The 16,232-nt window shown below is 38.6% G+C and overlaps 1 protein-coding gene across 1 annotated transcript in view; it reads left to right on the top strand.

Annotated features, from left to right (window-relative positions):
• Positions 1-16,232, top strand: part of DOCK4 (dedicator of cytokinesis 4) — a 422,803-nt gene that overhangs the window by 174,863 nt on the left and 231,708 nt on the right. Inside the window, exon 2 of the mRNA XM_080818711.1 lies at positions 14,284-14,367. Coding sequence (XP_080674837.1) covers positions 14,284-14,367 — 84 coding nt within the window. The remainder of the gene's footprint in view (positions 1-14,283; positions 14,368-16,232) is intronic.

The following is a 16,232-nucleotide window of genomic DNA, read 5'->3' as shown; positions in this document are numbered from 1 at the left end:
GAGATCTTGGTTAATACGTCCTACTTGCCTGTTGCGTTTGTCAGAATTGGGGCAGCTGGTGGGGAGGAGATAACTGAGAAGCACTGAGGACCTTTTTATATCTGTCACCCAGCTTCAGACCCAGTGTAGGAAAGTTTTTCCCTGTAATGTTTAGTATTTTTAACTGTAGCTTAATTGTAAATTGGAATTTCCTGGCATAGTGTAGATTAGTTCTACATTTATCTCCTAGGGAAACAAAAAAACGACCTTCTTGGACACCCATGTTTTGAAGAACTCAGAGGAAAATGCAGAATTTTCTTAAATTGCATTCTCTAGTAGAGAGATCTGCTACTCCAGACTCACTGAAAGGTTTAAAAAAGACACAAACCCATAGTACACAGAAAGACCTTGAAACTTAGTAACTGAAAATACTTTCAAGAAGTGTCTTAATCTTTTACTGAAACTTCACTCAGCTGTAAGAGCTAGAGTTAGGGGAGATGACAAGGACATCAATTTATATTTACTTGTTTACATTTTTGTGTTTGGATTTTACAAGTTGATAAGTTCAAAATTTTTGAACTCATTATTTTGGAGTCTTGATAACCTATAGTTACTTTTCGATTCATTCATTTTTATTTAGAAATAAATACATTATTCATTTATATAAGTTGCTTTTTAAATTTAAGAATTCACTCTATTTACCTATATTTATTAACGTATAGTAAATTGTCAGTGCTTTATAAGGGTTAACTAACATATAGCTGTCACCAGAGGCTAAAACAAGATACTTTCTTTTTAAGTTTTATTTATTGATTTGTCATAGAGAGAGAGAGCATACAAGCAAGCAGAGTGGCAGGCAGAGGCAGAGAGAGAAGCAGACCCCTGCTGAGCAAGGAGCCCAATGCAGGACTTGATCCCAGGACCCTAGGATCATGATCTGAGCTGAAGGCAGTGACTTAACCAACTGAACCACCCAGGAGTCCCTAAAACAAGATACTTTTAATTATAGTCACTAATAAAAGAAGAAATAGTCATATCTTCTCACATGTACTTTTCATGGACGTGTAATTGATTCTAGTGTTCCTTAGGAATTTGAGGTCCTAATTCTTCTGATTTTGTTCAGTGGAATTACTTTAAATTCCCACACACCAAGGGAAGAACACATTCCACGGTCATTTTAATTTTGTATGTTGAGGTTATTTGGGGCAGTTTGACATTATCTTCCACGAAATAAATTTTCTATGTTGCTTAAAATTTTTTCCTCTAATCTTATTACATTTGAGCACTTGTTATTTCACTATGCATTGGCTGGAATATTAAAGGCAGTTACTTTGTACATAAGCCTGAAGGGCATTCACATTGTCAGATTTAGTTCATGACCAGACTTGAGTCCCCTCCAGTGATACTCAGAAAAATAAAAACAAATGCAAAATTATCATTCAGACCAAGGAGTTGCAATAGATGGCTTGCTCCTAATTAACATTGTGAAATAAATGACTGGTTTTGGCTCTAACACCAGACCTGTTGTCCGTTTTTGAAGATATTTTAGAAAACTTGGCTAGTTTATTTGGTGAGTTTCACTGTATAAGGGGAAAGAATAAATATTTACAAAGATTTTTAACCCCAGCCAAGCACAATGATTTCTAACCATTCTTTAAGAAAAAAAAAAGAGAGAGATGTATTTGTGTGAGAGGGATGTGGATGGGTGGGGGGCATGTTGGGTAGTTTTAAAAAGTTTCTTTTAAATAGTGCAACAATTTGCTAACAAAGAATTCAGATTTCAATTTTTATAGACAACATCTGGGATCAATAGCCAACATTCACAGTGAGAAGAAAGGCTTGGGAAGCAGTTCCTTCATTAGTTGATAAAATTGGAAGAGGCACTATCCCCAGAGAAACTTGGTGCCCTCTAAAAACCCTGAGGAAGGATTTAAAAGTTCATTTATAATTGATAAGTGCTGAATTGGTAATGTTCATTTTTATCCTGGTTCCCTGATTTGGCCATTATAGTTTCATGAGTTTTTCCTTAACTTGTCATTAAAATCTCAAAGATAAACTGGCAGCATTTCTTTTTAATATCTTTTAATTTTAAAAATAGTAATTGAGGGGGAACAGAAAGGGTTCATAGAGAATTTATAAAGTGGAAATAATAAGGTTAGATGAATTTCTTGGATAAAATGAGCCACACGAATACTGGGTTTGCAAGTACTCTGTAATAGAATGCTGTGATCATGCCTATAAGGCTCTTCTGGCCATACCGCTTTGCAAATCTGAAGGTGTCTGGGCTGGCCACCCATCAGATCCTAGCCTATGCCAGTGTGCATTCCCTCAGCTCCCACTGGTCAGGTAGCTGTTGTGTCTGCTCTGGGTATTGGGGTGGGAGTGGATTGAGAGAGAGAGGTGTTCTTTTTTTTTTTTTTTTTTTTTTAAAGATTTTATTTATTTATTTGACAGATAGAGATCACAAGCAGGCAGAGAGGCAGGCAGAGACAGAGAGGAGGAAGCAGGCTCCCTGCTGAGCAGAGAGCCCGATGTGGGGCTTGATCCCAGGACCCTGAGATCATGACCTGAGCCAAAGGCAGAGAGGCTTAACCCACTGAGCCACCCAGGCGCCCCCGAGAGAGGTGTTCTTAATGTGAGTATGTGATAAGTGTAATGTAAGGGAAGTGATGAAAGGAAGAAGAGCAAGATATATTCATAATTATGCAGTTTGCGCTGGGGGCACAACTGAGCAATGTGGCTGGATCACCAGGTCGTGGCAGGGTGAGGTGTGGTGGTCCTCTCTGGGATGGAGATTTTCTAGGAGACCAGGATGAGAAACATGCTATTAGGAAGGAGCTTGCTTATGCCCATTGTCTCTCCACATCGGCTGGTACCTCTCTACCTCCCCCAAAGTGTATCTGGTTTGCAAAATCTCTCCCATCCCCTGATGTTCATGGCATGTGAAATTATTTAAGCTACTTAATCCATTAAGTAGAATTTTTTCTGGTCGCTCGAGAATCTACTTACCGGTTCTAAATAACCAAATTTATAAATTTTATAAAATATAAGTCACCTGTAAGTTAGAGATTCACTATAGTTTGTGGTCATGGTCTTTTTAAAAAATATTTTATTTATTTATTTGAGAGAGAGAATGAGAGGAGAGAGAGCATCTGAGAGAGAAGAGGGTCATAGAGAAAAGCAGACTCCCTGTTGAGAAGGGAGCCTGAGGAGGGACTCGATCCTGGGACTCCAGGATCATGACCTGAGCTGAAGGCAATTGCTTAACCAACTGAGCCACCCAGACATCCCATTGTCTTTTTTAAGTGAGATTTTAATAATCAGTTCTAATATAGCATGTGACAGAATTAATAAATAATGGTACATTGTAAACATCAGTAAAGCCTAAGATCTGGACTAAAAAGAAGCATTATGGCACAAAATTATTAGGGAGGTGTGTTAATCTTCTCCAGAGAAATGGAACTAATAGGATTCTATATGATTTATGATTTGTTATATATTACATACATGTAAAATATATTAATATATGACTTATTCTAAGGAATTGACTCATGTAATTATGGAGGCAGAGAAGTCCCACAGTGCAGTCTGGTGAAAAAGTTCTGAGAACTGGAGGTCCTAGCTGAGGGCAGGAGAAGTCTGGTGTTCTAGCTTGGCAGTCAGAGAGATGGAATTTGTCATTCTATCTTTGTTCTTTTCAGGCCCTCAGTGGGTTGAATGATGCCCACCCACCCACATTGAGGAGGGCAATATGTTTTACTGAATCCACAGTTCAAATGCTAATCTCTTCCAGAAACATCCTTACAGATGCACCCAGAAATAATGTTTAATCTGGGTACCTGGAGTCCCAGTCAGGTTGGTCATTAGCCGTCATAGAAGGCTAGATTCCTTCCATGAAATAAAAGTTGGAAATTTTTATCACGATTCCCTTATTAGGCACCTGTAAGTACAGTCGTGATCTAAAAGTTTAATTCAGACCTGCAGATGGCTTTAGTTGCTGACAGGACCCATCCAATTTTCCTTAAAAATGTTGGGTTGAAACAGTTAAAAAGCTGTTTTTGAACACCCACACACAGACATACACACATTTTCACTGGTGAAGGAAATAGTACCAGAAGAGGTCATGTGGGATACTGAAAATTAAGCAAAAATACTATTTTTTTTCTCTTTCTGAAACAAGTAAAGGCTAAGGTTTTATTTTGTTTGATATGGGTAGGTCATCTCAAGGATGCCTGTAGCAGCAGTGGTATTAATTTTATGCCTTGTGCTTAAAAAATCAAGACTAAACTCAGGATATTGTGCCCACTTCAAAAAGGTTCCATTGTAGGTTTTGACTGCAATTAAGATAATTCATCTGTGTCTGAATAACTCTATGAAAAAACATCAGAGTTAAATGGCTAAGGTTGCAGGCAAGAATCATCAATAGATGCTATAAAGTATGATGAAAAACTGTGTATTTGCAGAGTCTCAAAGATACCTGTTAATTACAGAGGAAAAACTAGTAGCTCTAAGTGGGAAAACTGCCTTAACCAAGTGATCAAGGTTAACATCCCCAGCAAGGTTACACATTGCCAATGTATTTTTCCTGATAAGGTACACTGAGCAGGGCTCATCATCACTTCTGTGGTATTCTTGCCAAATTTGCGGATCCTACATTTAATCATGAGGAAATATCAGACAAACCTAAATTTAGAGACATTGTGAAAAATAACTGGGGGGTATTCTTTAAAGCATCAAGGTCATGAAATGCAAAAACTGAGATACTGTTTTATGGGAGGAGATTAATGGAATATAACAACAAAATGTAATGTGGAATCCTGGAATCGATCCTTAACCAGAAAAAAGGACATCATTTGGGTAGTTGGTGAAATTAGTGTATGATCTGATCTGTAGTTAATAGTATTATATCAACATTACCTTCCTAGTTTTGGCAAGTGTGCTATATTTATTTAAGATCTTAATATTTGATGAAGGGAAGTTAAGGATGTATCAATTTTTAAAAGTTTCTTACTGTAAATCTGAAATTATTTCACAATTGAATGTTAACCAAATAGGCAATGAATTTCATTTTTTTTCACATAAGAATAAATAGAACTGTAAGTGTGTCAGTTTTGTGTGCATTTACAACTCACTGGGGAAGGGTACCTGGCTGGCTCAGTCTTTGGAGCATGTGACTCTTGGAATTGTGAGTTCGAGCCCCATGTTGGGAGCAGAGATTACTTAAAAATAAAAATCTTTAAAAAAAAAAACAAAAGTTACTGTGTTTTGTAGGAACCAAAAGATATTAGAAACATTCTTTCTCATGATATGAACTCAATGAAACAAGTGCTAAGTGTTACCTTCACCATTGTATTTCCAGTGCTTACCATGGAGCTGGCATACAGAAGAAGGTGGCCATTGGCTGAATAAATGAGGAAGTAACACACCTTGGGGATTTCGTTACATTGTATATTCAATAAATATTTTTTGAGTCCCCACTGAGTGTCATACATTGTGCTAGGCCTTGGAAACAGAAAGGAGCTGAAAAACAAGAGGCGATGAGTGTAACAGAGAGATGTACATGGGAGAGGCACATGGAGTAATCCTTCCTTGAAGAAGATGCTTGAGGTTTTTTTTGTTTGTTTATTCTTTTTTTTTTTTTTTTTTAAAGAACATCTGGTGGGAAAAGGCGATAGGTAGCCAGAATCCCAGGTAGAGGGAAAAGGCATTTGCTCAGGCGGATAAGAGGTTCATTGTGACTGTTGTGCATGGTTTATAAAGGACAAGGCTGGACAAGTGTATAGAAGGGGTTTTTGAAAAAACTTGGGACTTTGTTTTATTTTTTCCATTGAACTGTTCCCTGGCCCCTCATTTTCTAAAGAAATTGTTGGTGACTGGTTTTCAGTGGCCAAAACCAGTCCGAAGTAGTGTTTGTTCAAAATTGGAAACTGGCTTAATTATCAGAGAAGGGGGTGGGTAATAAATAAGACTGTAGAGTTTGAATCTCTGCAGATGGGAGTCATGCAAGTTGCATGACTGCTTGAGAAGTCAACATTGGGAATGGAAGTCAAACTTCAAATTGGAAAAAGAAAAGCCTGTGGAGGAAAAATTAGAAATACTTGTGCTTCGCTCCGTGGGGGAGATGAATGACCAGAGATGAGATAGCCCTGAGTATTAGTTTGGACAGAACGTTGGAAGAGGCTGTGACAAGAAGCTGGGTTCTCTCCCACTTTGGGGTGGCCTGTGGGTCCAGAGGGCATAGATGCTGGGGCCCTTCAGTTCTCCTGCCCTGTTTTGTGACTCTGAGTATTTAGGACTTGGGAGAGAAATTAGAAGGAAGAGGCGGCACAGGAAGACGTAATAAATTATTTTGTTCTCTTCCCTTATGCCAAAAAAAAAAAAAAATCTAAAAAAAAAAGTCAGGAAACTTAATCCTGTCTTTCAGAAATTCTTCTAAATAGCATAATTTTCATATTAACCACCTCACACAGGGGGAAAAAACACATTATATATAGGTATATATAATATGTGATATATACACACACGCATATATATGTATATACATATATGCATATATACATCCTATATATATATCATCTGTTTATGTATATACACCACGTATTTGCTGGTAGATTTAATATGTTTCCTTGGAAAATGGTATTTTGCTTCATAGTGAATATTCTTCATTTGGATATTAGGGAAAGCACGGATTATTTCCTGTTACTTCATTCCACTCTGTGACACGAAGCCCATCTTGTAATTTTTCCTTCCTGATGCAGTTACCCCTCAGACAAGTACTGTTGAGGCAGAGTGAATGTTTGGAGTGAAATTTCCTTCCTGCCCTATGTCTACATTTTAGGAAAATCCCTCTTTGCTCTGTTACTTTCTGTACCAGTCTCTTTGCCAAAGATTTCCTGTTTTATCAGCTTTTTCATCTCCCTTGACTGGCTAAGCTTGAATCTTTCTAAGTTTAACTGGTTAATAATGATTTCCAAGAAGCTGTAATAACAGAATGAGTTTTTGACTTACTGTTGTGAATGTATTTTTGCCTAGGACAGACTCAGGTCCAGCCTCCAAGTTTCTGATTAGCAATGCTGATGAAAATATACTATCCCATATTTCCTTACATTTTTGTAGGCTTACAAATCCCATTTTCATACATTTTTGTGTCCTCGTGATATCTCTGTAGCAAGGTCAGGTAGGTGATGTCATCCCAGGATAGCAAATGGAAGGACCCAGGACCACATGGTTCACAAGCAGTGGAGCTAAGCCCCAGGCCTCCAGCTCTCTGTAACTTCGTTTCCCTTTCCTAAGTGCTGGGATGCTTTTGAGATAATTGTTTAAACTCTGTCTCTTCCCTCCTCTTGGCTGGCACTCAGCCAAAACCATAACCTTTTCTATCATCTTAAGTTGTTTTTAAAAGTACTGATAGGCGGATGAATAATTAGTTCAGAGTTTTATTGTTTGACCTTCAGTTATTCTTGTAGCCACTTAAGCAAATGCCTTTGCATTTGTAGCATTAAAACCAAGGTGAAGAATATGTCTGTGACTCCGGAGAATAAAACCAGTTTGTTTCCTGCTACAGCGACAGTGTCCTCAAATTTTAAGGTGGAATAATTCCCTCCTGATATCACTGATTTGTTTCCTTGTTTGCCTTTCTCCTCTTCATTTTCACTATCTCTAAAATGGGAATAGAAACACCTCCATTGGGTGCCCGGAAGGCTCAGTCGGTTAAGCGTCTGCCTTCAGCTCAGGTCATCATCTCAGGATCCTGGGAGTCCTGCTTGGGATCCTTCCTTAGTGGGGAGCCTGCTTTTCCCCCTCCTTCTGCCTGCCCCTCTCCCTGCTTGTGCTCTCTATCTCTCTCTCTGCCAAATAAATAAATAAAAATCTAAAGAAAAGAGTGTTTCTTTCTAAAGAAAAAGGTGTTTCTTTAAACACCTGCATCATAGAAGATTAGAAATAATACCTAAAGAATTTAGCAAAACCCTTAACACAATGTAGTAATGCAATAAGATTCCTTTCCTTCTCCCTTGAAAATACATTTTGCAAAGAAGAAATTCTGAATGGGTAAAGCTGTAAAGCTGGTAGCAGGTTGGACTCTAGGAAGCCGACTCTGAGCTGCAGATTAGCTTGCGGGGTGTTTACCAAGGAGTGTTCTTGGAGTTCACACCCATGGAGGGGAGTGGAAGGAAGCAGGACAGGGCAGAGGAAGAAGTTGACCTGTGAGGCCAGCCCAGTGACAGCCTTGGTCCCTTGAGCTAGAGTTACCCTTCACAGTTGTACCGAGTTGGTAGCAGGAAGATCTGGTCTTCTCTCTCCCATTCGGTCTGTCACCAGATGCAGGCCACCCTGGGAGGAGGCCATGACCTTGGGCCAAGCAGCTCTCTTTAGCAGAGACAGTTCCGGAAGGGGGCTGGCAGCCAAGGGCGGCCTGCCCTAATGCTCTCAGCAGCTGGGAGAATAGGTCATGCATTTCTGAAGAGGGATGTTGGTGTTACAGCAGCCACACCAGACTTGACGTTTACCTCGAGTCCAAATGGGAGTGGTTCAAGCAGAAGGAAGTTCTGCAATCCCCAGGAGGACTATCCTCTTAACAGCCAAGGACACCAATACATTTTCAGGTGATCTGTGGGAAGTGTCAGAAGCGAATGGATTTTATTCCGTGCACTTCTGATTTCTAGTCACTCAAGTCAGAAGGGAGTCACGTGACATGTCTCACGTCTGACCACAGTAACACTGGCGTAGGAATGGAATCCTGCTTGTACGTCTGCCCACGCTTGTGCCTCTCGGGTGTGCCTGCAAGGTGTATGAGGCCTGCGGGCACGGGCCCGTTCCCTAACAGAGCCAGATCCCAAGCTCCCCGGCAAGTCTGAGGATGAGAAGGAGGAGCACAGCATTTCTTTCATTTTCTTAGCTCATTTCAGCATCAAAGCAATATTCAGGAGCTACCGTTCCCTCTCCACCCTCGCATTTCTTTTCTCTTTTCTCCCTCCTCTCCCCTCCCTGCCTTCCCCTTTCCTTTTTATTTACTTACTTGAGAGAGAGAGTGGGGGAGGGGGCAGAGAAGAGGGAGAAGAGGGAGAAGGTCCATCCCACAGGACCCTGGGATCACGACCTGAGCTGAAGGCAAATGTTTAAGTGACTGAGCCACCCAGGCATCCCCCTCCCACATTTCATCTGAATTTTTTCTCCAGTCTTTCTGGGCCATCTGCTTCCACAGTCCTGCTGTCAGACTGATAGCCAGCCTGGAGTCCCTTGAGGTTAGGAATGACCGCCTTGCCCCTAACTTGTGAAAGGCAAAGAGAAAAGAGGACCTGGGGAAAGACAGTTCTGTCCTGTACTAGTGATGGTACCAATAGAAATCTCCAAGTGACTTCTGTCTGCTCTCAAGCCCTATTCCAGACAGCTATAAAAAAAAGAAGAGTCTTTGATTAGACTAGTATCTTGGTTTTCCCCACCATATTATATCTTTGCCTACAAGAGGATTTTGTACATGTGCAGGGGAGGTGACCCCTTATATCCTTTCCCAGTTCACCATTTCATGAAATAAAGTCCCTGGAAAGAATTTCTCATTAATCTCCTTTCCCTTTTTATGTTTCCTACAGCTCTTGTCCATATCCTTCAGAAATCCTACTTCCTTCTCCACTTTTCCATTTGTGCTGCCCCTCCTACCATGACACTCAAAACTGATAAACCTAAATGTAGATACATCTGTGACAAGCCAGAGTTGAATGTACAATGTGAAATGAATGTGGACACAGGCAAGAACCAGTTTTAAATATGCTGTGAGGAAGCGTTTCTTTAGCATGCCTCCATGGTCCACACCTGCTTCCTCATTGTCTTCCATTACTGCTGTGCCTCAGGATTTTACAACGGCTCACATCAACATGCTTATTTGGTTTCTGGTGCAGTCATAGCATATTTTTTTGTGGCAAAAACCAGCAGTTTCATTTTTGTATTAAATAGATTCTGTGGGTTAGTCTCAGAATTTGAGAACAATAGCACCATGGTCTCTGTTGTAAATAGTCAGCTCCCGAGTGACCTTTCAGACCACGACCTGTTCATGAGTTGGAGATCCTATTATTAGAAAGATGAAGCCCAAACTCTCACTTTGAGAGATGATTTTCCTTCCTTTGTGTCACAAGGGACAAAGCATTTCCATTATTTTATTTTATTTTTTTACATTATGTTCCATTCATCTTAGATTGTCAGCCCACAAAGGCAAGGGACAGCCTTTGCCAGGCTTGAATTGTGGTGCGCAGAATCACATAAATATTACTTTGACAATGATGATAAACTTGTTATTGTCTGTGTTGTAGAGCTAGGTGATTGACTTAGAGTAGTTTTTTAAAATCATTTTTTCTATTTTTGCTTTTAAAAGTCCTAGAACTCTGTGATTGAGTTTCTCTGTAGTGCTTAAAAGTTTTAAAATGTGAATTTGTTGCTTGCGTGAACAAACAGTATCACTGAAACTAAGGTACGAGTCCCTACTTCATAGAATGGTTGTGCTTTTCATCTTCTTCATAGAAAATATTTCCAAGCCTATATGAGGATGTTTCTCACAGCCGTTAAATTTCAGATGAATTGTCAATAGGTACTAAACAGATTATTATTTTATAAAGGAAGTGATTATATGCAGGAGTGATTATATGCAGCAGTTTATGGTATGATTTTCAAGATGATTATGCTCTACATTTAACACTTTGATTTTACATATGTATTTTTAAAAGACCTGGTTATAACTTCAGTTTATATGCATGTTTGTTAATCCAAATAATTTTTTTTATGTAATAGCAAGTGGGCAGAAATGAACCCAATATCATATAGTAGTTTGTATGTGCTATTTAAAATTATACTCTCAAGTCTCATGACTGAAACAGTAGTATTGGACCTTTACATTTTCAGTTCTGTAAAGAGTTCATTCTCTGTGATCTTTTCTGTAGCTACCAAAGTTGTTCAGTTTATGAGAAAACTAAAGGGAATCAAGGGATCAAGCCAGTGTGTGGTCATGTTCAGTAGACCCCAGTATTACTGGGGGGGAAATGCCCGTGGAAAGTATACACTGAGGACTTTTGTATAAAGACATAGCTTCTTTAGAATAACAGGGGACAAAGTGGATTTTCACCTATTTGTTAAAAAGACTGGTTTCATGCAAAAATGCCTGAAGAAACTTAAAGGGATTTTGTTGGAAAGTTGTATCCACAATGGAATCTCAAAATAACACATAGTATATTTGATAGAAATGCAAATTGAGGTTTTGTGAAAGCCTATGTTATCTTGTGAATCTTTGCTTTGCTAAACAAGTTTGCCTAGTTTATGATACCTCACATGCTACCACTAATAAAAATGGGCCCTTCCTTTTTTCTAATCTTTTGCTTCTTTGCTCAGAATGGCCTTTCCCTTTCAACTTTCTCTTTTATAACCTGAAGCATAAATAGTATAGTGTTCATCCATCCATTGACAAGTTTACTTCTCTGCAAGGTGGTGTTACTTGTATAACTCGAAGATTGAGAATGGCTTGCCATTTTAGAGGGTAAAGTTCAAAGTCATGCCTGAACCATATCTTGAAAAACTGCCACTCTCTAATGTGAGCTGCAGTTTAATATCTACTTTTAGGTGTTCTCAGCTATAGGAGGTGACCCTAACATTCTGTGACTCTCTAATACCTGGGTGCCATTTTTAAGTGGCTTTATTTATTCCATGTCTGTGTTCATTCTCTGTTCCTGTACTCAGATACTTGTATATACTGGGTCTTGAAAGTGGATTAGAAATAGTTCATGTTCTCGGGGCGCCTGGGTGGCTCAGTGGGTTAAAGCCTCTGCCTTCGGCTTAGGTCATGATCCCAGGGTCCTGGGATCGAGCCCCACATTGGGCTCTCTGCTTGGCAGGGAGCCTGCTTCCTCCTCTGCCTGCCTCTCTGCCTACCTGTGATTTCTGTCTGTCAAATAAATAAATAAAATCTTAAAAAAAAAGAAATAGTTCATGTTCTCAAGTAGACACAGATAAATAAAGTGGTATAATATTATATGGTGCCTTGCCTTATTTAAGGTACGGTCAGAGTATTCTTGGAGCACAGATGAGAGAGTAATTGATTCCACTTGAAGCAAAGATGAGAAGAGGAAAAGGATGGCATCAGGAAGTCAAAAGAGCTAACCTTGGAGCTAGAACTTAAACTAAGACTACTCGTAGTTCACAGTGTGTAAGCAGTGGGATAGGCAACCCCCCAAAAGGGAATAATATGTATAAAGGCACTGAGGCCTGCAGGAAAGAGCTTGCTGTGATTTGGGGAATGACTGAGCAGAGGGCACCTTGTCCACCTCCTTTGTTTTATAGCATAGAATGCTGGATGACATGAAGAAGGCTAATAAAAGAATGTCTACAGAAGAAGGCTGGGGAGTGTGAGAGACACGGTTCAAGAGAAGACAGACTCTTGAAAGTGATATGCATGTGGTCACGGTGAGGGGATGGTGACTTCACTAGAGTGGTTTCAGAGCAGAATGAAGGCTGGATTGAGTGGGCTGAAGCATGAAGGGAGGAGGAGGAAATGAAGTCCATGAATGGTTCTACTGTGTTCAAGGAGGTGATGAGGACCAGGAGAGAAATGCAGCCTTGGCAGTTATGAGGACATTTATGAGTGGTCGGAGCTATAGAGAAAGCTGTGCTGGGGAGTCCATGCATTTAGATCTTGAAGAGGAGCAGTGTGGAACCACTAGGCTTGTGAGCGGTCAAGGTAACTGCATGAATACAGAAAGGCAATTCTGGGTGCAAGCTTGCTCTGAAGTCTTTTAAATTGTTACTAGTCTACTATCTGTTCGGTTGTAATTTCTTATAAGAGGTCTCTGGAAGTTATTTGAGATAATCTGTCAAGATACACAGACTCTGGATTATTTTTGAGCAAACATCTTCTAGCCCATCAATATGAGGTCATATGGTATTTATGGTTATAGTTAGAGAATGACATCACAAATTGTGCTTATCTAAAATGTTCTAACTTGGTTACTCTACAGTTGTTTTCATCCATCTCATGTACTGTTTTTTGTCCTGTGTTTTGATCTCAACTGTTAATTTTGTTTTGAGATGATCAAAGGGCTTCAGACCTCTCTAAAAGCCCATTACTTATCGGCATGTCCTGATTTTTGACAGATTCATGTGTTTCTTCAAGCTTTTAAAATACATTCATAACAGTAGCACTAATTTATTTTGGGGATTGGGGTTGTATCTAAACCTCATTCTCTCAGACAGAATTATAAAATTCACTTTCAAAATTTTGATCTTTTAAAAATCAAAGCATTTACTATCTTTTTTTTTTAAATGTAAATTGAAAGTTGATTACTGTACTCTGTATTGATCTGGAGATGTCTTTTCTTTTTTTCATGTATTGAGGTGCATTTTTGTTGTTTCTCCATACTTGTCTCCTTTTTGACTCAGACATTACTCTCCTGGGGAGAATCATTGTGCTTCATTCTTTCTGTAACTCCTCTAGGTACCCAGAGATGACTAACCTATACACATTTCATCCGATATTAACATCCTAGTCCTGCCCCGCCCTGTGAAATGTTTCAGAAACTAGTCAGTCTATAACCACTAGGTAAGGCTAAATGGTGACATCCTACCCACACCCCTGGACACCCACGCCCTATTTCAAGAGTTAAGGCATATGGGAATTGTCATGGTGGCTGTGTGTTTAATCCTAGGAGAGGAGTCTAGTCATGACTAAATAAAATGTTACTATTGATTACTACAAGAAGATTGCTTTTATGCCACGTACTTGGCTAAGCCCTGGGGACACGTTAGCAAGTAAATAGATGCAGTCTCTTCTCTTTAGGAGCTTATAGTCTAGGAAAGAGAAATCTCCTTCAAGCAACATAATAGAAAGGCTAAACCAAGCTGAACAGCAAGTAGGATATGTATTCCTCATTTGTTAGTGAACACATATGTACTGAGTAACAACTGTGGGCAAGTCGTCTGGATGAAGAGTGAATATAGCAGTAAGCAAGAATGACAGATCTTGTGAGGAAATAACCTTGTCACATAAGTTATTGAGTGATACTCTTGATATTTTGTATTATTTTAGTAAATTCCATATCTTTAAAATTCATATTTGTAACACTTACTTCACCCAGAAGTTGGCAAAGTATGTAAACTTTAAGATTGACGCTCTTCAAAAATACATAAAATTTAAGTATGACAGCAGGTTTTAGCTCTCAAAGTGTACTTCCTCTTCACATTCATTTTTCCTAATCAGTGACATATAATAGTGAGCAGTATAATTGGCTATAACCGATATGATTATCTTCATATATTCTATAACATCTCTTACAGTTATTGCCAGTTTTCGAGGAACTGTACCCTATGGCCTGTCATTGGAAATTGGAGATACAGTTCAGATCCTGGAGAAGTGTGATGGTAAGTGGGCTAATGTAATTGCTTGAGGTTGTATGACCAACCTCCTCACCATTGGACAGTTCATAATGCTTACAAATTCTGTCCTTCTGTTAATTTCTGGGATTTTTTCCAGTGGTCACAGTGAGCCATTTTTGACAAAGCTTGTTTCTTGCATATTCAGTGTTTGGCTTGTGGAAAAGCATCATTTGCTATCTTTAAGCTGATACATTTTTCCTAACATTATTTCCTTATGTTCACTAGATCCCACCATAGAAAACAGTTGAGGCTACTGTATTTGTGGGAGTTCATGACTCCTTGCCAAACTAGAAGATCTTTCTCAGAATCTCAAGGGTCTAGTAGGTCCCCCAGGACAGGAAGAAACAGAGGTCCAGAGCAGAAATGGATTCTCCAAGATTAGGTAATCAGATACCTTGGGGAGGACTTCTGCCAAGGCCAACTCTACTTTAGTACTGCTGTCTTCTTCCCTGCCACCCCCAAACTTGAACTAAAGTTGTTCAGTGCATATGGAATGTTTGTGGAATATATTGTAAGAACTTTATGGTTATTAGTTTATGCAACATGTAACTGATTAAATCAAGATACTCAATATGTCGTCAAATGTTTGCAATCCTGTTCCATGAAACATCCTTAAGCTCTCCTACTCACAAAGATCCGAGTTGAAATGACTATTTTTTTCTTGTTAATGAGATGACCACATTTTAAAGCCCTATCAGTATATCCAAAACTACCCATTTTCCTCCTAAAATGTTGTTCTTAATAGGAACTTATAATATGATAACATTCTGTCATGTCAAGATTCATTAAACTGTGTTTCTCCAAACAGAACTGTCAGATTTACTTAAAACCTTGCATTAAATGGTGGTGATACATGGGCATTTATTCTGTGTACTGTGAATGATATCTTTAAAGATATAATCAGGTCTTCCATGTTATTGTCAGAACCATTTTGTCTGTTTTTATTTTGTATACAGATAAATATAAAATCTGTTTTGAATTGGTGCATGAAAATGGACTCCATAGCTAACGGAAGCAGTTTTGTAACCTAAAAACCTTTGACAAAGACCTCTCCATGAGACTTTTGCAGTTCTCAAAAAGTTTTGGTTTCTGTTAAAATGATTATTTAAGAATGGATATATTTCTTGGATATGCTTTTAAGGGATCTCCTTAATCCTGAGATAGTTTCTGCTCAATTCATTTTGCTTTCTTCAAACTTTACAATATATCTTCAAATTTTACAATACAAATTTCTACAATATTTCTTCAAATTTTACAATATATCTTATAAGGAACAAAAAATGTTTAAATATTTGTATTTAATATTTATATAAATTTTATATAATATTTTATATACATTTTTAATATTAAAATACAAAGTTCAAATATTTATTTTTAAAAATTCAATCAAGAAAGTCTAATACTACAAAATATTTGTTATATGGTAATTTCTTACCAATAAACAAAATGGTTCTATGCTTGAAGAAACTATAAGTTGAAAATAATACATTTATAGGGGTATATATTTACCATACATTTTCATATATATATACCTTATACTTGTTTTAAACTATAAAAAGATAACATTCTTCTTTCAGGATAGTGCTGTAAAATACTGATTCAGAGTTGCTTGGAGGTTGAGTCATAGGCATTTTATAGAATAAAAGTTAGGGTGAGCTCAGGTGGTAGGACATTTTGCTGATAAGAGTACCGATCACGTTTCTTGATGTATGATACCTGATTTTCCCTAACCCTAGATGATGGGCTCAAGGAAGTGCAAATTTACCCTATGACTGTTGGCTGAGCCCTACCTATATTTTGGTGAGGTCTGGGCCTTGTAGTTGGGCAAAGAGAAATTGGAAACATATTAA

This window comes from Martes martes (genome assembly GCF_963455335.1).
Source record: "Martes martes genome assembly, chromosome: 11".
NCBI classification, from domain to species: Eukaryota; Metazoa; Chordata; class Mammalia; order Carnivora; family Mustelidae; genus Martes; species Martes martes.
This window is presented reverse-complemented; position numbering and strand designations above follow the sequence as displayed.